Raw genomic sequence first — 20,541 nt, forward strand, 5'->3', positions numbered from 1 at the left:
TATAAATCAACTATACTCCAATAAAAAATTTAAAAAATAAAAATAAAAAAATTAGATGAATGGAAAAATAAATAAATAAATAAATGAAAATGATGAGTATAGACTATCTCACTTTTTTTAAAAAACTTTTTTGACCATAAATGTAGTGGCTACTGTGGTGTTCTGCTCAGATCTCCTCTTCAGGGCCAATGCACCCTGAATATCAGCTGTTGAAAGATCACAGCTGTGTCCCCTTGGGAATTGTCTTCTGTCACAGGGAACTTCCTTGGCCAAGGTTATACTTGCTTCTGGCAGCCCATGGCTGATATCTGGTCTATGAGTGAGTACAAAGGCCAGCCTCTTTGCCTCAATATAGGCTGACTCTGAAGGACCATCCTAGCTCTAGAGCTCCCCCTTAGGATCAGCTGAGGCCTTGGATGCTACCGCATTGTGGACCCACTTCTCCCTCTGCTCAACCTTGCCCTCCTTACAGGTGCTGATTCCAAAGGCACTCCCCAGTAAGCCTGTGCATGCAATTCTCTGCCTCAAAATCTGTTTTCAGAGACCCCAACCTAAAACAGTGGGCCAGAGAAGTCAAACTACAAAGAAGACTCTACTGCCTTTCTGGAGCTGGGCCACCCAGCAGCCAGCAGGCAATAAGGAAGCATCATTTGTGGGGGTGGACCACAATAGTCCCTGACGTGCTGTAGCAACACAAAGCGCCCTGTGACATGTCTGGGCTGTGGTGCAAGCAGGATGCCACTTGAACCATATGATCTGGCAAACCCTATGATACTGGAGATGTCTGTAGTGAGAAAAGATGCAGTGTGGAGTTGATTCTCCTGAGTGGGAGAATTATAGTGCAGGCCCATGGGGTTTTGAAGCAGCAGGAACTTTAACTGATGGTGGACTGTAATGAGATACTAGTGGAAGGGAATGCACTAGCTGGTGAAATATTCCTGGTACTAGGGAGGTGTGAGGGAAATGGTAACCAGACCTGGATGACTATTCGCTAAACAGCATTGATTAGCTGAAGAAAGATATGACATGCTCAGGGTGAATAATCACCAATTCAAAGCAAAATGTAAAAGGCAGAAGACCTCCTTGGCTGTATTTAAGGAAACCCCAATCTTCTGCAACCAGAGGGCAGACAGAGGAGAAGATCAGACTTAGGACCTAACTGTAAGTGTAGTAGAACTTCAGAGAAGGTTGAATTCTCAGGCCCAGTACATCTCCTATGCCATGCTCAGGGCCCTAAAAGGACAGGAGTGGAGCCCTGAGATTGTGATGGGGATATCTGGAAAGATGCATGTAACACCTTGAACTTACAGATTCACCTGAACCCACTGGGTCTGCTGGAGTAGCCCATTCCTTGTTAGAATACAGACCTTCCCTGTGCTTGAAAATAATGCAGAGGCCTCGAACGAAGCATGTGTCTTATAAAACAATTCTTACCCCTTTCAGAATCAACTTCCCTTCCCCTCTTGGCAACCATCAATAACCAGGGTCAAATCCTAGCACAACCTGACTGGAGAGGTTCTAAGCTTGCAAAGGAAGGAAAGGAATGATATACAGAAGCTGAAGAATCTGACTAACATGTATCAGCAGGAGCTGGGAAAGCATGCCTGAGACTGGATGCTGAGGACAATGGACCAAGGGAGTGAAGCATGAACTTGGAGCACTCTCCCAGGACACAGAACTTAAAACCACGGCAAGGACTCTAGGAAATGTTGCTGATACAATTTTGGATGACTTGTGGAAGCTTGGAAAAAACAGTGGCCCACACCAAGTGAAGCAGAAATACCAGACTTCCATGGCAGATTGTGGAGGAAAGGATCAAAGGGCTCAGAGAAGCAAATGTATTAGAGGAGATACACTACTTAAGTCTGGAAAACCAACCAGCTGACTATATTCTATGGGAGGGCCCAGAGGATATACCCGACTTACAAAATGATGAATATGTTGGTGAGAGTGGCACCAGCCATGTTGAGAAGCACAGTGGACATAAGGTCATAAATGAAGTCCTGGCCCAGGTCCTGCTCACAGTGGGTACGTTGGGTCCACAGGTCCACCTAGTGGTCACTTCCCCAGCTCACAAATACATAATTGGAATGGACATATCTGTAGTTTTCAGAACCCCTACATGAGTTCCTTGGCCTGCCGGGGCAGAGCTATGGTAGTGGGGAAGTTCAAATGCATGCCTCAGAAATTATACCCCCCTCCCCTGATCAAAACTGTAAATCAAAGACAATATTGTATCTATCCTAGAGGTGATGGTGGAAATTAGTGCTCCTCTGAAAGAGCTAAAGGACGCAGGGGTGTCAGTCCCATCATATCTCCACTGAATTAACCAGTTTGGGCCCTGAGGAGGCTGGATGGATCCTAAAGAATGTAGACTACTGCGAGCTCAACCAAGTGGTAGCCTTGATTGAAGCTGCTGTACTGGTCATGCTCTCATTGCTGGAGCAAATTAAAGGATCTCAGGTACGGCAGGTGGGCACTGATTTAGTGAATGACTTCTTTTCTATTCTGATCAGAAGAGAGGATCAGAGACATTTCACACTCACATGAGACTGACCACAATATACATTGATGGTCTTGCCATAGGGCTATGTTATCTTTCTCACCCTATGTCATCATATAGTCCAAGAGGACATGGACCATCTGTACATCCCAGAGAATATCACACTGGACTACTATATCGATTACATCATATTGATTGGCCAAGATGAGCAGGAGATGGTTAGCACATTGCCTTGATAAGACACATGCACTCCAGAGGGTGGGAGATAAACCCTGAAAAGACTCAGGGTCCTGCCCATTAGTGCGATTTTTAGGGATTCAGTGGGCCAAGGTATGCCAGGACAGCCCCTCCAAATAATCGCGCAGAGCATTGCATCTTGCACCTTCCACCATGAGGAAGGCCTCTTCAGGTTCAGGTGAGAGGTCTCTTTAGGTTCTGGAGGCAGCATATTCCACACCTGGAAATACTGTTCCAATCCATATTTCAGGTGACACATAAGGCTGCCAGCCCTGAGCAGGTCCAGGCCGTGGTGTGAGCAGTCCTGCCACTCAGGTCATATGATCTGGCAGATCCTACGATACTGGATAGTGGGGAAAATGCAGTGTGCAGCTTACGGGATGCCTGCGTGGGAGGCCTCTGGGGTTCTGGAGCAAGGCCATGCCATCTGCAGCAGAGAATTACACAGTTTTTGAGAAACAAATCCTGGTGCAGTACTGGGCCCCGAGAGAGACAGAATGCTTGACCGTGGGGTACCAAGGGACCACGTATCCTGGTGCCTATTATGAGCTGGGTCCTGCCAGGCCCACCAAGTAATGAAGTCAGATGGGCCCAGGAGCCAGGATCGACCCCAGGCAGGACCACGCAAGCTGCCTGAGCAAGTAACCCGGATGCCCGTGTCATCCACACTGTGTGTTAGTGCCTCCCTCAGCTCACTAAGGGAACACCTTACAACCAGCAGATGAAGGAAGAAAAAGCCTAAGCTGGGTTCACAAATGAGTTGGCTTGGTACGTGGGTGGAAGCCAAAAATGGACAATGACGATGCTATAGCCCCACTCAGAGTGGTCTTGAAAAACAGTGGCAAAGCTCCCAATGGGCAGAGCTTTGGGCTGTGCACCTGGTCATCTATTTTGTGGGGAAAGAGAAGTGACCCAAGATTCGAATACATATTCACTGATGGGCAGTGGTAAATGGCTTGGCTGATTAGACAGAGGCCTTGAATGAACAATATTGGAAGATCAGGAAAAGGAGGTCTGGGACACCGAAATGTGGGTGGACATACGGGAGTGGAGATGAAACGGAGTGAGGAGCGAAGATATTTGTACTGTGTGTTTACACCCATCAGATAGCATCCACCCTGGAAGTGGCACTAAGCAACCAGGTAGACAGAATGACTCAGCCAAATGATGTCAGCCAGCTTCTAGAATCAGCCAGTGCTGGCAGATGGGCACACGTATGAAGTGGCAAGGGTAACAGAGATAGAGGCAGCATGTGAGGCCTACGGCATTATTGCTGAATGTCCAACCTGCCAGCACCAGAGACCAATATTGAGTCCCTGACACAGCACCATCCCTCAAGAAGACCAACCGGCCACTCCATGGCGAAATGACTACACTGGGCTCCTTCCACTCTGGAAAGAGTAATGACTGATTTTGACTGGAATATTCTATATATGGGTTTGTCTTTCCTGACTACAGGACCTTAGCCAGCAACCCTGTCCAAGGGCTTACATAATATTTGATCCACCAGTATGGGATCCCACATAACATTGCATCAAACTGAAGGACACACTTTACAGCAAAGGAGGTGCAAAAGTAAGCCCACGACCATGGAATCAACTGATGACATTATATACCGCGCCACCCAGAAGCTGCTGGCCTGATAGAGTGATAGAACAACCTGGTGTAGCCACAGCTAAGACCTAAGCTTGGAGGTGATACCGTGCAGGAATGGGATACCATCCTCCAAAACACAGGGTACACGCTAAATCTGTTGTTTGTGCTGTGCTCTTTAGAGGTAGAATACACCTGTCTGGAGACTCGGAGGTGAAAGTAGGAGGTGGCCCGGCTTACCATCAATCCCAGTGATCCACTTTTGGAATGTGTGCTTCCTGTTCCCTCAGGGTTCTGCAAGGTTAGAGGTCCTGGTTTTCCAAGGGGGAACACTGCTACCAGGGGACACAGCAAGAATCCCATTACCTTCTAAGCTTTGACTGCTACCTGGACGCTTCAGGTTTCTCATGCCAACGGAAAGGAAGACGAGTCACTGTCTTGGCAGGGGCACGTGACCCTAATCATCAGGAGGAGATAGGGTTGCTGTTACACAGTGGGGGCAGGGAGGAATATGTTTGGCCCCCAGGCGATCTGCTTGGGCATCTGTCGGTACTCCTTGCTTAACATTGATGGCAAATGGACGAGTACAGCAGCCACAGCCTGAGGGGATGGGGACCAGGAGCTCAGGGATCCCTCAAGGATGAGGGAATGGATCACTCACCAGGTAAGCCACTGAGACCAAGGGGGGTGCTAGCCGAGGGTGAGGGGAATCTAGAATGTGAGGGAGAGGAAGGAAACAACGCATCATTTACTTATGCCACATTTATCAACTATGGCAGTGGAGGCTGTAGTTTGTCCAACTAACTGTGCTCTTTCAAGTGTCCCCCAGAAAACAAGATCAATTAGAATCCTGGAGACGCTGTTCCCAGATGGGGTGAACTTACTTCTAAAAAGCAAGTGAATCTGAGCAGCCCAGGGGGTAGGCTGTGCGCTCCACCCAGATCTTCACACTCCTCGTTCTTGTCACATCTGTCCCCCAGCTTCTGGGAACACCTGCTGCTGAAGGCTCACAGTGCTGTCCGTCACTGGGAACTGCCCCCTGAAGCAGGGACTCACCTTCCGCAAGATTATGCCTCCTCCCAGAGGGCAGCCTGCAGCCAGTGACTGACTGATGCAGGACTACAAAAGCCTGGCCACCCCATCTCAACTGGGACAACTCTGAAGGGTCATCCCAGCTCCAGAGCTCCCCAGATGATCGGCTGGGACAACTGTTGTGAAGCATCACAGCTCAGCCTTTCCTTCTGCCAAATCCTGCTTCCCCCACTCCTCCCCTGCAACACGTGTTATTCCCAAGAGCTCTCTCCGATCAACCTGCACACAAATCTCAGAGTCTCAGGGTCTGCTTCCAGGAAAGTCTAAGAAAAGAAGCCACAAGAAGAAATATATAACCCACTATATACATATTTACATAATAACCCATCCTATATATGTAATATATATTATATAAGACATATAATGTTGTACAGAAAATTTAATATAGGATGTCTTATATAACATATTGCATATTATATATTATGTTACAGTATCTAGAATGTGTATAAATATGCATATATTAGAATGAAAGTTTCAGTAAATAATTACCTTTAGTATTTGCAATGGAGTCTGATATTTCCTATTCTATTTTATTCCATTTCATGAAGAAAAACATACACATATATATGTATTATATACTATAAACTCATTATATAACAAATGTATTAGAGAATAGACATAATATATATGGTATACATTATTGATTACATTTCTTGTTGGAGTGACAGTTTCACTAAATAATAATTCCACTTACTATGTGCAATATACTCTGTTACTATTTTTATGTATCAATATGATCATGTATCATAGTTCTACTTTCATTTCATGAAGAGAATGAAATGCTGGTCACAAGCCAAGAGGTGACCCACAGCCGAAAAAACACTGGACTAAATTATCTGTAGAAAGAGGTGACGAGTCTCAACTCTGAGTCTGCAACTTTAAACCACACAGGGCTCAAGACCCAGGAAGGAATGAGAGTGGTGAGGTTTGGTGGGAAAGGCATCAGACTGTGCTTAGGTGTACAATCCATTACAGAGTTTGCACAACTCCTCCTTTATTCCAGGCTGAAATCCCTAAGCTTGCATGCTTCTGAATGTCTGCAAGTTGGTGATGCAGAGGTCTCTATTCCTCACACTGAACCTGGTGTACACAGGCTCTCTCCCTTTGCCCATCCCACCCCACCTACAGCAGACACTAAAGAAATGGTTGCTAGGTTGATTGGAAGAGAAGACTGGAGCGGCTGCTGGGATAAAGGAGGGCTTTTGGGATACAGAAGTGGAAGGGAAGAATTGTTCACAGAATTCAGCAGATGCTCAATAAATGCTCGCTAGACAAGTTCGAAGAAAAAAGTGGAAAACACTGGAGTTGTGATTATGGAAAGGGGAAGGGTCTTGTCAGTAGTCAGTAGATAATTAATAAATGCTTGATGGAACGAGGGAAAAGGCAGCAAAGGACCTGCCTGGAGGGTCGAAGTGAAGAAGGGAAGTCTAAAGGAGGGTGGTTACCGGTATACAGCAGGGGCTTCATTAAGGTTTGTTGACTTCAATGGAGCAAATTTAGCCAGGAAGATGGCATCTGTGTGAGTGGGTGTTAGTGAAGGAATTACAACACGTGTTCAATAAATGCTTTATGGATTGAGGGAGAAGAGAGTGGAGGAGTCTGCTGCAGGGATGGGAATGTCGTTGTTTGAACAGGACACAGTAAAAGAGTGATAAATGCTTTTTGGATTAATTGGGGGAAAAGGGCAGTTGGGAAGATGGCTGCTATGTGGGGGAGGGAACCTAGCCAGAAAACAGTAGGTACACATCATGAGCTTTCGATTGTGTCGTGTGAAAGGCAGGATGGAGATTGTCGAAGGGGGAGTTAGGGCTACAGGAGGGGGAGAAGAGGCACTGAATACGGGGTTCTCAGTAGTATACAGTAAGTGTTCATTAAAAGATTGTTGGGGCTGAGTGGAGGAGAAAGTATGGAGAATACAGCTGGTGGTTGGGATTAGAAGGAAAGGGAACTGAGGAGGGTTCATCCTAGTATATAGTAGTGCTTAATAAATGCCTCCCATACTCTTACACATGGAAAGTATGCAATAAATATCTGTAGAATGAATAAATAGAGAGAGCTCTGAATAGAGACAAAGGCTTCTGGGTAAGGGTTCCTGGGGAGAGGGGTGACTAACCAGTAAAGAGCTGGTACTCAATAAATTCAGGCTGAAAGAGACCCCTGGAGAGAGAGCTCCTGAGACAAGGGCAGGAACTTCCAAGCTTGGCAAGAGGAAGTTGAGAATGGCTCTTATATAGTAGGTGCTCAGTAAGTGTTTCCTGGCTTAAATAGAAAAAAGGCCCTTTGGGGTATAGACTTAAGATTGGGAGACGGAATCCTAGCGATACTGAAGGGAGTGGGAAAAGGGTAACCCTTCTAAATTTGGTTCTAGATTTATTGAAGGAAAGGACCCTGGGGAGAGGCTTTATGATTGGCACAGGTTATCCTAGGAGTAAAGAAGGGGAATCTGCTTCCTACGCACGACAGGTACTGCATACGTGCTCACTGGGCCCACTGGAAGAAAGGCACTTTGGGGAGGAGGTGTGACTATAGAACACACAGAAGGCACTCCATCAATGCTCACAGGAGCTATTAGAGGAAAAGGCCTTCGGGGGAAGGTGATTTAGAATCGAGCACCCGGCAGACAATGGCTAAATGCTCACTGGATCCATTAAAAGAAAAGGTCTTTGGGGAAGGGGGGTGGCTAGAGATGGGCATATCGTCACTGGATCCATTGGAGGAAAAGTCTTTGGGGGAAGGGGAACGGGGATACAGTAACTTGATTTATGTAAGCTTGATTCTCCATTCTTGGGAGGAAAGGCTTTTATGGAGAAGGCACAGAATCAGGCACACAGTGGGTGCGCCACAAATGCTCCAGGAGTGATTTTTTTAAAAGGTCTTTGGAAAGAAAGATTGAAATGGTGCACGCAGTAAGTGCAGATATATGATCACTATTAATTGGAGGCAAAGGCCTTTATGGAGAAGGTCTAAGATTGGGTCATGCAGATGGTGCTCAATATATACAGACTGAAGCCACTGGAGGAAAAGGTATTGGGAAAAGGGTCTGGGGTGAGGTAAACAGCAAGCACTCAATAAATGCTTGCTGAATACACTGAAGGAAAGAGCCTTTAGAGAAGGCTCACACCTTTAGATCAGGCAGTTGATAAATGCTAAGTGGGTCCACCAAAGGAAAGGTCTTTGAAGAAGTAGCTTGAGAATAGGGGTTAAGGGAGGCACTCAAATGAATGCTTTCTAGATCCGTTGTAGGAAAAGGATTTGGAGCAGAGAGCCTGAAGATGAGCCCCACACAGAAGGCTCAAAAATGCTCATAGAACTCATTTGAGGAAAATATGTTTGAGGAAGGGGCTTGGGGGTGGGGCATACACCAGGCACTTAATAAATGCTTCCTAGATCCTTTGGAGAAATAGGCTCTTAGAGAGGGGGACTGAGTTGGGGCACAAAGAAGGCATTCAATAAAGGCTCACAGGATCCTTTAAAGGCAACGCTTTGGGCGAGAATCTGGGATGGGATACATAGCAGGCACTCAATCAATGTTTAGTGAATAGTTTAAAAGGTTTTTGAGGTGAGGGCTGGGGTGGGGGCACATAGCGCACTCTGGATACATGCTCACAAGATCAGAGAAGGCCTTAGGGCAAGGACCGAGGGGGACAAGACACATATCAAGCTCTCAACGAATGTTCACAAAATTCACGTAAGCCAAAGGCCTTGAGGAAGGGCTCCCACTGAGGCACACTCCAGGCACTTGATAAATGCTCACAAGATCCATTAGAGGACAAGACCTTTGGGGCACGGGTTGGGGGTGCAGAGCACATCAGGCTCTTGATTGCTCGCAGGATATACTGAAGTCAAGGCTTTTGGGAAGGAGGCACACAGCAGGCGCCTGATAACTGCTCCCCGTATGGATCTAGAAGGTCTGGGTAGGGGCAAGGAGGAGGCAAGGGCGGGGCACACAGGAAGGGCTCCGCATAATAATTTAAAGGAAAAGGGTTTGGGCGAGGGGGCCAAGCACAGGGCACACAAGCGGCGCTCGATAATTGCTCATGATGGAACGATCTGGGGACCCAGAACCGCGGGGGGACGTCCGCAGCAGTGGCTTACCAGTCGGTGTGGGGCTCGTCGATTACCAGCAGCACCCTGGCGGCGGCGCCCCCACGGCCTGCGCCCCCAGAGCCGCCGCCCACTTGCTCGCTGAAGGTGGCGGCCGCGGCCGCCGTGGTCTGCTTGACTGCATTGGACAGCGACGAGAAGAAGCCACCGCCCCCCGAGGACCCGGGGCTAGGGGCAGCCGGAGAGGCCACGGGGGCTGCCGATGAGGCCCTCTCAGCAGTGGCGGTCGCAGGACCGGGCGTGGCTCCCGGGCTGGGGGCAGCGGGCGGCGGCGGGGGCGGCTGCGGGCGCTGCAGGTCTGTCATGTACCCATTTGGCAGATTGGCCATGAAGTTGCTGTCCGACAGGCGGCGCCGCAGGTAGTTCATGGCTGCGACGCGGGGCAGGGCGTCCTAGGAGCAGTCTGGTCAGGACCGCGGGGGCGGACCGCGCGGGGCCCAGGAGCACAGCTGTGCTCTCAGGCACGACGCGACTCTTCCGCTGCCCGCTGCAGACTGAGGCAGCGCTGAGTCGCCGCCGCCGCCGCAGCGCGGATGGTCGCGCCCGTGACCCCCTCTTTCGCGCCCCGCGTGGTGCAGTCCGGCTGGGCCGGTGGCGGCGCGGACGCGACCAAGGCGACTGGGAAGGGGAGTTTGCGGAGGAGCGGCGAGTGACGTCAGCGCGCCTTCAGGGCTGGGGTGGCGGTGGCGCGCGCCGGCAGGCGGGGGCGAAGGCACTGTCCGCGGTGCTGAAGGCGTCATTGCGCAAGCGCCACGCCGCATCCTCTCTCCCCTCCCCCGCCTCCGATTGGGGATGCGCAATTTGGGGAGTGGGGGCGGGGTGGGTGTTTGTCCGGAGGGTCCGGGTGGGTGCGTCAGGCAAGCCCCCCACCCCGCCTCATCCTGGTCTTCACACGCACTCGCACTCACACGCAGGACCCTCCGCAGATACTCGGTTTCCAGTGTTGATATTCGCCACAGGAGGCATTTGGGGGGATGGGAACACCCGGAGACTCAAAAGTAGTGAAATAACCCCCTCACGGCGAGGGCTGGGGGTCACACGCAGTACTCCGCGAGATCAGTTTCCCACGTCCACATAGGCTCAGCTAGGCAGAGAGATGGATGCGGGGGTGGCGTAGACAGCATCAGACAGGGGGAGGTGGACACTTGTGGGGAGTACATACCCTTGCGCTGGGGGGGGGGGGCTGGAGGCACACAGGGAGTGCCACGTATGTGGAGAAATATAGACACACACACAAGTAAGGAAACATACGGAGGCATGTGCAGAGAGAGAACACACCGATCTAGGTATCTATACAGACACACATAAGCCCAGGGTAACACTCATGGGCATGCATGCATACATGCACGCAAGTACGCCTACACACGCACACAGGCACCACTCGGACACACGGAGACCCAGGGAAACTCACATGAGCATGCACACCCAGACAAAACACACCCACAGACAATCATGGACAAACCTAGATCTCCACACAGACATTTCCTGAAGCTCTAGCCTTGATGTGTGTTCACCTCCCCACCTCACCCCCCTACACACACACTTGGCCTATAGGTCCCCATCCCTTTGCCCTGGACACAGTCAAAAACCACGATAACCATCTGGCATCGTCAGTGCTCAAGGCCATCTTCCCCTGTACCAAAGAACTTTCCACAGACAGAGGCAGACCCATCCTAGGGTATGCAAACTGTAGGTGCCAAATAGTGTTTGCCACATGAGCAAATGATCCTTGTAGGTTGGGCAGAGGTGGGCTGTGGAAGCTCCCTGTAAGATCCTGGCTACAATGAAAACACAAATCCATTTAAAAATAATCATTTGTTGACTGATTGTACCCAACCCTCACTACAGTACTATGGGGCGGGTAATATGATTTCCATTTTACAGATGGAATCCACGAACTCCAATTCATTCCCAGAGGGTCATGTTCACTTTGTGATCCATACATTTTTTTTTTCTTTTAAGAATGTGCCAGAAAGAGGTGTCAGTGTGGCTGGAACAAAGTGAGTGAGGGAGATTGTGGCAGGAGATGGGGTCAGAGAGGTTAGCAGGGACCAGATGGAGCAGGGCCTTGTGGGCCATCGTGAGTGATAATGGTGGACCAAGTGAGGTGGAAGAAGATATGGCAAGAAGTAAGCAGATTTGGAGTTCCTTGTGCCATCAGGATTTTCAAGTGAATCATCCAGTTATTCATTTGTATATTCTTCATTCATTAAATCTTTGGCCTGTTCAAACAAGGTCGTGGTGTGAGGTCTGGAGCCAGAGAGCCTGGGTTCAAACTGGGCCTCCACTATATTCTTGAGAAAGTGACTTAACAGCCTCTGAAACTTGGCTTCCTCATCTGTAAAAATGATCACCCGACCCAACTCTAGAAGGGTGGGGGTGGGGGAGTGCTGTGACTTCTGCCAGGAATGTCCTTTCCTTCTGTCTCTCAAGGATCGTCTTTGGCCTAGGTCTCCAGGAAGTCCCCTCTTCCCTTAGGCTCTCACAGTCCACTATCTCTGTTCCCTCCTCCATCGCAGCCAGCTTCAGCCCACTTGCAGGCCTCTGCTTTGGCCATTCCTTCCCCCTCTCATGGATGCCCTCTCTGGCATCCCATATCCCAGTGTTCCCCAAATGGGGAACTCTCCAGAAATTGGGTATCTCCCAACATTTTGAAGTATGTGCTCCCCAGTTTTTGCTCAGTAACACAAGCAAACAAGCTCTGCTGGGCCCGTGGTGCCCTCTCTGGGGGATGGGAGCAGCTGCAGGTCTACAGATCTTTCTGGCTCCTCTGGGAGTGAGAAGTTGGGCTCCTTAGGAATCTGTCTCCAGTCTGCCTCTTCCCAGTAGCCCCATTGCCAGGTTCCTAGTACTCATGTCCCCCAGTGTCATTCCCTTTCTCCAGGTGGCTCATTTTCCAGAAATTAATTTTTTGGTAGACTGTTTTGCAGAAGAACGAAGATTCCCCCGACCCCCACCCCAGGAGTGTCTCAACTCCCTGAGGCAGAGGTAAGGCTCCTCTGTACTGGCTTCATCTTCTCCAGCAGGAAGGCACATACAGAAGGGGCTCCAAGAATGTGTTTCTTTGTTGTGCATTGGTGAGCAATGACTCTGAATCACACACACTTGACATATGTTCGTAATCAGTATTGTACCCATGTTTATAACTCACACATACATATTCATGCCACTTTAATGAGCATGCACACACACCCACATCCCTATAACTTACACACTGTTATATGCACACGGTTGTAACTTCACACGCACTCCACATACACTCAATACATCCTTAATTCCTGCACAGACCCATAGGTCTGCATATCACACATTCACAGAGATATGTGCCTCATAACGCACACATAGAGCCAAATTTCCACTTTCTTATAAACCCATATTTTTCTCATACCCTGGCAGTAGCACCGGAACCCCTCACTTAGGCTCATTCCTTCCAAGATAACCGAATATCCATCGATTTCATCTTCACCCCAATCCATCAATTGACCCATTTTACACAAGGGAAAATCGACCCAGAGAAGTGAGCGCCCTGACAGACTCCAGGTGTCACAGATTTCCCAACGGAAGCCTCCCACACAGAGGTGCCCCTCCACTCACAGGACAAAGTCCTAAACTCTGCTCCTGACATGGTGTTTCAAAAATGTCCAGCCCACTACCTATCTGTGCCTGTTTCCTCCTTGGTAAAATGAGGATAATAATATTGACCTCATATGTTCATTGTGGATTAAATGAATTCATGCTATGGAAAGTCTTAAAACACTACCAGGCACACAGCCTGGGTTTGTTCCCTTCACTGTGGAGACACATATGGCTCTGACTCTTCTTCCCCATCCCCCATGATGTCCAGCGCTATTGTTAGTATACAGTAGGCGTTGGTAAGCGTTGAATAAAATGTTCGAATGAAAGGATCACCCTTTCTAGTCTGTTCCCTTGCTTAGATGTCCTCCCCTTCTACCAGCCCTCCTCCACCCGATGCCCAGACTTAGCTCTAGTATACAGTAGATGCTAATAAGTGTTGAATGAATGAACAAACGCTAAAGGAATGTGTCTGAGTGTCTTGGGGGCTCCTCCTGGCAGATGCTGACTCTAGCTTCTCTTTGCCCCTGTCCCGGCTCAAAGCACCTCGTAGGCACTTCCTCAGCCCGCCCCCCGCCTCGCGGGAGCTATTTGTCGCCGATAATTGCAGCGTTGGAGCTGGGCTGTTGGGAGTGGGTGGGTGCAGGTGTTCGCTCCGTGGGGCGCCAACCCCTGCCAGGCCTCATTGCCGGATGACGCGGAATCCGCCAGCGGAGGGAGCTTTAGGAGCGGGGAGATGGAAAACAAGCACTCTGCCCAATCAGAAAGTGCCTGCCAGGGAGGGTAGCCAATCAGGAAGCCCGTAATTCGTAAATCGGGACTCTGCAGAGGGACGTGCTGGGTGACCCGGGGCACTGCGGGGAAGGGGGGCAGACATCAGGGCTACAGCAGGGACGGACACTCGCCTTCACTCCTGTCACATCGTGGCCACGGTGGAAAATACTGTTTTCCACCACAGGCCACTGCGACTTTGCCTGTGCTGCGCTCTTTGGCCTAGAAGATGCCATGGCCCCACTCCTGGGGAAGAGGCTGGTTTATTGAAGTCTGAGAGGTCAGGGGGTCAGAGTGGAAGAGAGAGATGTTAGAGCTTCTCATCCTCAGGGTTCTTCGCAGGGAGGCGCGTGTAGACATGGCCGTTTCTCCTCCACCACCACCTTCTGCCCTTGCAGCACATCGCACAGTGCCGACGGTTTCCCCCAGAAGGTCACATTCTTCTCACCCTGACCTTCGACCATGGTAACGGTGGGCCTGGTGCGTTAGGGGTGGGGGATGAAGGCGAGAAGCTCAGGGAAGGCAAGAATGCATTCAACAAACTCTTATTGAGTGCCTACTGTGTGCCCAACACTATTTTTTTTTAAGCTGTGAGATATTGGGCAATTTCTTTATCTCCCCTGTACCCCAGTTTTCTTCATCTGAAAAATGGGAATACTAGTAATACCCACCTCACTGGGCTGAGTGAGGATAAATGAGTTGATTCAGGTAAAGTGCTCAGAGTCATGTTGGGTACACAGTAAGTGCTCAATAAATGCTGGTAATTATTTGTTGATATGAGCTGCCTTCTCTCACCTCTAAAACCTTTTATTTATTTCCCCATTGCCCACTGGAAAAAACCCAAATGCCTTGCCCTGGCATTCAAGCCTTGTTGTTAGGTGCAAATCCCTGCCCCCAAGTCAATCTCTAGTTCTCACTTCCACTTTATTCAAAGCCCCATGTCCAAAATGGTCTTTGCCTGGGTTATTTGTCCCACTAGGCAAGCTCTCCACTCACTCCCATTCCGATTCTCTCAATCAGTCCTTTCTCCATTCATTCCCTCCCTCTGTCAAGTCCTTCATGCCTCCATTCAACACCCCTAACTCATCTTCTGTACCCACTCTACACCCCACACCCAGAGACCAGATGGCAGGCTTTCCATGAGTTGGGAAGAGGCCACTTAATCTAGTAGTTTGATGCATGTGGAAATAAGGAAGGGGTAAGTGAGTGTTTCAACCCTCTCCAACACCTGGGCCACCCTGGCCACCTGGAAACACTTCAGGCGGCTGATCACCTGTGTCCGGAACTCTGCTTACACAGTTTACATGGTGGGAAAGCCTTCCCCAACCCCCTCCTGCCAGGGGAGGCCCAATCAGCTTCCTGGACCCAGATTGAGGTGGCAATCCCTTTTCCACACACCAACCATTTCTCAGATGCCTTCTGTCAGGGCCCAGCGGACCTGGATCCCGTGGGGGAATCCATGGGATCTGGGTTCTGTGTGTCTGCAACTGTTTTGCCAAAAAGGCCTTAGAGTGCTTTGGGGCACGGGTGACTGAGGGAATGAGAAAGTGAATGGAGGCATGAGTGACTAAACGAGCAAGTCAAAGCTTGGGTAACTGAGGGGCCAGAGCACATGGACACAGGAAGGACGGAGTGAATGGGAGAATGGCTGAGTGACTGAATGAGTCACTGAAGGGCACGGAGGCTACTGATTCTCCCCTCAACATCCTCTTTCTCAGCTTCTTCTTTAGTTTCTCCCCTCTTCCTACAGCTGCGAGATGGCACTCGGCCAGACAGGCACCTTGGACCCAGTGGTGGAAGCCCTGGTTGGGGGTGGCCAACTCTCCCACCCTGACTGCTGACATATCAATATCATGACCCCTTCCAAGGCACACTGCCCCCTCACTCACGAGAATTTGGGGAGCGTGGCCTTGCAGAGGCGCTGGCGGGTGCGGATGGGGTTGGGTCCACACGGGGGCATGCACAGCCCCCAGGTACTCCACTCCGACCAGGAGCCTTTCCCTGCCATGAGGGGAGGGGTTCCTGAGTCAGAATTAGAGGTCTTGGTGGGGTGGTGAGAGAGAGGCTGCAGGGACATGCGGTCTGCGGCAGAGAGTCAGAAAGCCCCTGTCCCTGCACCGGCTGCCGCACCCTCACAGCATGGTCTCTGGGGGCACTCACAGAGGCAGCGCTGGATGTTGTAGCAGTGCCGGATATCCTGTTGTTCCCCGCTACATCGCTGTCCGTCAAACTTGCGGCCCTTGCAGAGCCTGGAGCGGGTCTGCTGGCCTGGGATCTCCTGGCAGCTGATGTGTTTTATGCTCCGGCGGATGCAGGTGCTCCACTCCCCCCAGAGCTCCCACTCTCCGTTCACTGCAGAGACAGGGGCAGCTGGGCTTGCACCAAAGAAAGGAGCCAGCAAGGGGGTTCAGAGGAAGGAATGGGGGCTGGGAGAGGGGGTGGGAATGATCAGATGTGGGAAAGGGGGATCAGAGTTGGAACCAAGGCATCGGAGCCAGGAATGGAGGAATCAGAGGCAGGAACAAGGCATTAACAGCGGGGACTGGGCAGCAGAGATGGGTGGGGGGCTTAGGCATGGAAATGGTGCATCTTGGGGTACTGACCGGGGCAGTGCACGGCCGTGTTGCAGATGTGGGTCCGGGTGGCATCACCGACACAGAAGGGGCCCCCGTGCTGGGGCACAGGGCGATCACATCTCCGTTGTTCCCGAATCTGACCCAGGCCGCAGGTCACTGGGCAGGGGCTCACAGCGCCCCATGGCCCCCAGCCACCAGCCACTGTTGGGGAGGACAGGAGTGGGGAGAAAGGCCACCTCAATCTCCCCCCTCAGCCCCTAGACCCTTGAGACAGGCTGCCCCCAAACGAAGAGCTCCATGGTCACATGGTCTCAGATCGCTGTCCCTTGAAATGGCAGAGCATCTGTGCCTAAATCAAGAGCAGAGTGTCAGAGGCCTCATCCCCGAGTACCTGGGCAGGGTGGCAGGCCGGTGCAGGCCCGCTGCTCAGAGGATGACCCTGGGCAGGGATTCCCAGGAGGCTGCGTGGAGGGCTCAGGTGCAGAGCATGTGCGGCTTCGTCTCTCCTCAGATGCCTTGGGTCCACCTTGGCAGGTGCCTGAGCAGGGGCCCCAGGGGCCCCAAGCAGCCCAGGCCCCGTGTGCTGTGATGGGGTGGGGGTGGGGAGATGCCAAGTGTGGTCATGCATGCTGCAGTCCTCCCACCCTGGAAGTTCCCTGCTGTAATCCCCAGACCCACCCTGGGTGCCCACATCATTGCTCTGTGGTTGCCCTCACTCACTGGGGCAGACCTGTTTGGTGTCACAGGCCTCTGACTCCTGTGCCTCTCCTGGGCAGTGGCCCCCACACTTGGGGGTGGGGCGATCACATGCTCGACGACGAATCCGGGTCCCTTTAGAGCAGGTGACAGAGCAAGATGCCCAGGGCTCCCAGTTGGACCAACCACCCATCTCTGTGGGAGAGAAAAGAGGGGGACAAGATGGAGGTGGTGGTGTCATTCAGGGGTCCAGGCTTCCTCATGTATCCCACATCAGCTAATCCTGTGCCCATTGTTTCTGCCACACCTGGCCCACCATCATTGCTCATCTGGACTATTGCAGTAGCCTTCACAGTGGTCCCTTTGCTTCACTACTCACCACATACAGTCTGTCGTTCTGACAGCGAGAGGGATCTGTCACAACCCAGGTCAGATCATGTTTTTCCGCCATCACTACATCAGTCAGAATAAAAGCCAACATCCTCACTGTGGCCCACAGGGATCAGTCCCCCTCTGACCTCACCTCCCACCACTCTCCTCCAGCCACGCCGGCCTCCTCCTCGACACCTCACAAACATGAAGCACACTCCCACCCTCAGGGCTTCTGCCCTGATAGTTCCCAGTGCCGGGTAACTGACGGTGCTCGCCCGCCTTGCTGCTCCTCCTCACCAGGACAGCACGGCTTGTCCTCACACGCCTGCAGCTGCCACTGGAGGGTCCCAGGCTCCACCTTCTCGGGGCATTGCCCGCCCCAGCCTATGCAGCGCCGGTGCCGCAGCTGGGAGCCCTCCATGCAGGTCACTGAGCAGGGGGCCCACTCGGACCACGGTGACCATTGTGGGAGCCTGCAGAGAGAAGCACATGTCCCATCCTGGCACGCTCTGACAAGGATGGTGTATGGGACCACAGAGTGTGGGTAGGCACAGACAGGGGTGTGGGATAAATGTACGTGGAATGGAGTGATGAGAGTATCTACCTCTTAGTGATGTTGGGGAGGAGATGGGCACACAACAAATACTTAAATATCATTTACCTTCATGATCAGGAACCTGGAGTTACCCTTTGAAGTCCCCCAAGGACAGTGCCAGGCACGCAGTAAACAAGTGCAAGGACTGGGGGCCCAGAACTGCTGTCAGAAGCCTACCAGGCCACAGCCATGCACGGTAGCGGGCAAACAGGAAGTGCATAATCAATAGGAGCCATCATCCCAATGAGCTCAGAGACCCCATCAGAAATACCCCAGATCCAAGCCCCTGCATGGCATAATGCTAAACAGGTGGGACCTGTTGACAACTAGGGACCCAGAGCTGCCTTCAAAAATCCCCAAGCGCCCCATCCCCATGGTGTATCTGGGATATATATAGTAAAGAGTTAGAAAATACGTCTGACATACAGAGAGGGCTCAGTACACGTAAGCTGGCATCACGATTAGGAGACTAGAGATACCCTCAGAACTCCTCTGGCTACCCCCAACCTCTGCAATGCATCTGGTATGCCGGAAGTGCTCAATGAATATGAAGTGTCATTATAATTAGGGACCTGCAGCTGCCCTCAGAATTGCCCAAACTCTCCCCCCTCCAGCAAAGTGTCTGTATACAGTAAGTGCTCCGTATGAGCTGTCATCACCATCTGGGGACTTGAGCTACCTTCAGAAATACCTGAGCTGCACCCCACCCACAATGCTTCTGGTATGCAGGAAGCGCTCAATACATGTAAGCCATGGCAGTTCTCAACTCGGGATGATTTTTACCTGTCTGGAGACATTTTAGTTGTTGCAAGTTGCCACTGGCATCTAGTGGGAGGCCAGGGATGCTACAACACGTCCTGCAACGCACAGGTCAGCCCTCACAACAAAGAATTTTCTGGCCCCAAATGTCAACAGAGCCGAGGCTGAGAGACCTGGAGTCATGGTCACGATCAGGGCCTTGGAGCCACGCTTGAGAATCTCAGAGAAGGCCAGAGCCCAAGTTCTGGGTCGCCCCGCAGACAGTCCTTTCTGCCTCCCCTCAAACCCCAGGCTCCCCCTAACCTGCACGCCATACAGTGCTTGCTGCCAGGCTCCTGGAAGGCGTAGTCAGCATTGAGACAGCAGTCTTCCGTGCTGACACCTCCCCCAAGGAGGCCCTTGCACTTTCCCGTGGATTCCTCATACTGGGTGAAGCAGAGTACAGGGTCTGAGCCTGGAACAGGGCGGGGGAGCACGGTCAGGGGTGTGGGGGGGCCCAGGCACCCCTGGGGGCCAGCCGGGCCCCCACCCACTCACCTGTGGCTGGCAGGGTGAGCAGCGGCAGCGGCAGCAGTAGCAGCAGCAACCGGTGGGCCTGCACTCGGGTGGGCATGCTGAGCACTGCACCCCTGCAGCCCCGCCAGAAAGGAGGCCCGGCTTTATGTGGGCTGATCTGCTCCTAGAGTCAGTGGGAAAGAGGAACCAGGGGCAGGAGGAACTAGGAGGGTGAAGGGCAGCGGTGGTGATGGGGGATGGCGGGGAGGGGAGGGTATCGTGCAGGTCTCTTCAGCTCCGACCTCTCCCTTGCCACCTCTGTCCCTGAGCTTCCTCCTCTCCTCTCCCCTCCCTACTTCCTGCCTCACTCTCGGTCCTGTTTTGTTTGTCACTGTGTCCCCAACACCCTAGGCCCCGCCCAGCAGCCCAGTGGCACTCAATCAATGCTCTTTGGACAAATTCTTACTGAGGGGGAAGTGGAGCCTGGAAGTTGGAAGCAAGATTGAACTCCCTCGCTGTGTGACCTTGAGCAAGCCACTTGAACCTCTCTCTGAGCCTCAGTTTCTCCACCTGTAAAATGCACGCCCTCTACCACAATGACAGGGCCAAACTCACAGGGGTGTTGAACAAGGGTGAAGTGAGCATGGCATGCTCAGCGTGTCCCTCCTCATGGGGTGGAGCGGGCATCGAGGTAATTACTTCATCCTCCATCCTGACTTCACCACCACCCTCCTCTTTCCTAAAAGTGAGGTTCATTGTGGTCAGCAATGTGGAGGGGAGGTCAGCACAAGGGAAGTGAGAAGGGGAAGTGGCAAGAGTGTGGGGAGGAGAATTCAGAAGGACTGAACTGGGGATATCCACTGCCCCAGGGGCCAGCTGGGGACACCCTCAGGGCCCGAGGAAGGGGGTGGTTGGCTTGGCTATGTTCCATCAAGTATCTTGGGTAGGTAATACCTGCCACCTCTCCCCACCCCACACACAGCCTACATCATAGAGCGTGTTGCGAAGATTGGGAGTTAAGATTTTTAAAAGTCCTTAGCCCAGTGCCTGGCATACAGCAGGCGCTGTTTGTTAAATACACTGATTCAACATCTACTGAGCAACTATTGGGTGCCAGTCGTTCTGGGCATTGGCTGGAACAGACAACAAGACAGCCCAAAATCCTGGCCCTCAAG

At 51.6% G+C, this 20,541-nt stretch overlaps 2 protein-coding genes across 3 annotated transcripts in view; both read right to left on the bottom strand.

The window, feature by feature from the left end:
* Nucleotides 1-10,038, bottom strand: part of SYN1 (synapsin I) — a 45,270-nt gene extending 35,232 nt beyond the window's left edge. The window contains exon 1 of one of the 2 annotated variants that reach the window (XM_082446472.1): nucleotides 9,521-10,038. In XM_082446472.1, the coding sequence (XP_082302598.1) occupies nucleotides 9,521-9,897 (377 nt within the window). In that variant the 5' untranslated portion in view covers nucleotides 9,898-10,038. The remainder of the gene's footprint in view (nucleotides 1-9,520) is intronic. The other variant, XM_082446471.1, reaches the window with a different exon arrangement.
* Nucleotides 10,039-14,120: 4,082 nt separating this feature from the next.
* Nucleotides 14,121-20,137, bottom strand: CFP (complement factor properdin). The gene is given in 11 exon segments (XM_082446552.1): nucleotides 14,121-14,210; nucleotides 14,212-14,350; nucleotides 15,763-15,874; nucleotides 16,034-16,225; nucleotides 16,477-16,650; nucleotides 16,841-17,032; nucleotides 17,170-17,340; nucleotides 17,815-17,990; nucleotides 19,175-19,325; nucleotides 19,409-19,550; nucleotides 19,982-20,137. Coding segments are annotated over 11 exon segments (1,617 nt in total). The 5' UTR covers nucleotides 20,123-20,137; the 3' UTR covers nucleotides 14,121-14,183.
* Nucleotides 20,138-20,541: the final 404 nt, after the last annotated feature.

Source organism: Balaenoptera physalus, assembly GCF_965194825.1.
Source record: "Balaenoptera physalus genome assembly, chromosome: X".
Lineage (NCBI taxonomy): Eukaryota > Metazoa > Chordata > Mammalia > Artiodactyla > Balaenopteridae > Balaenoptera > Balaenoptera physalus.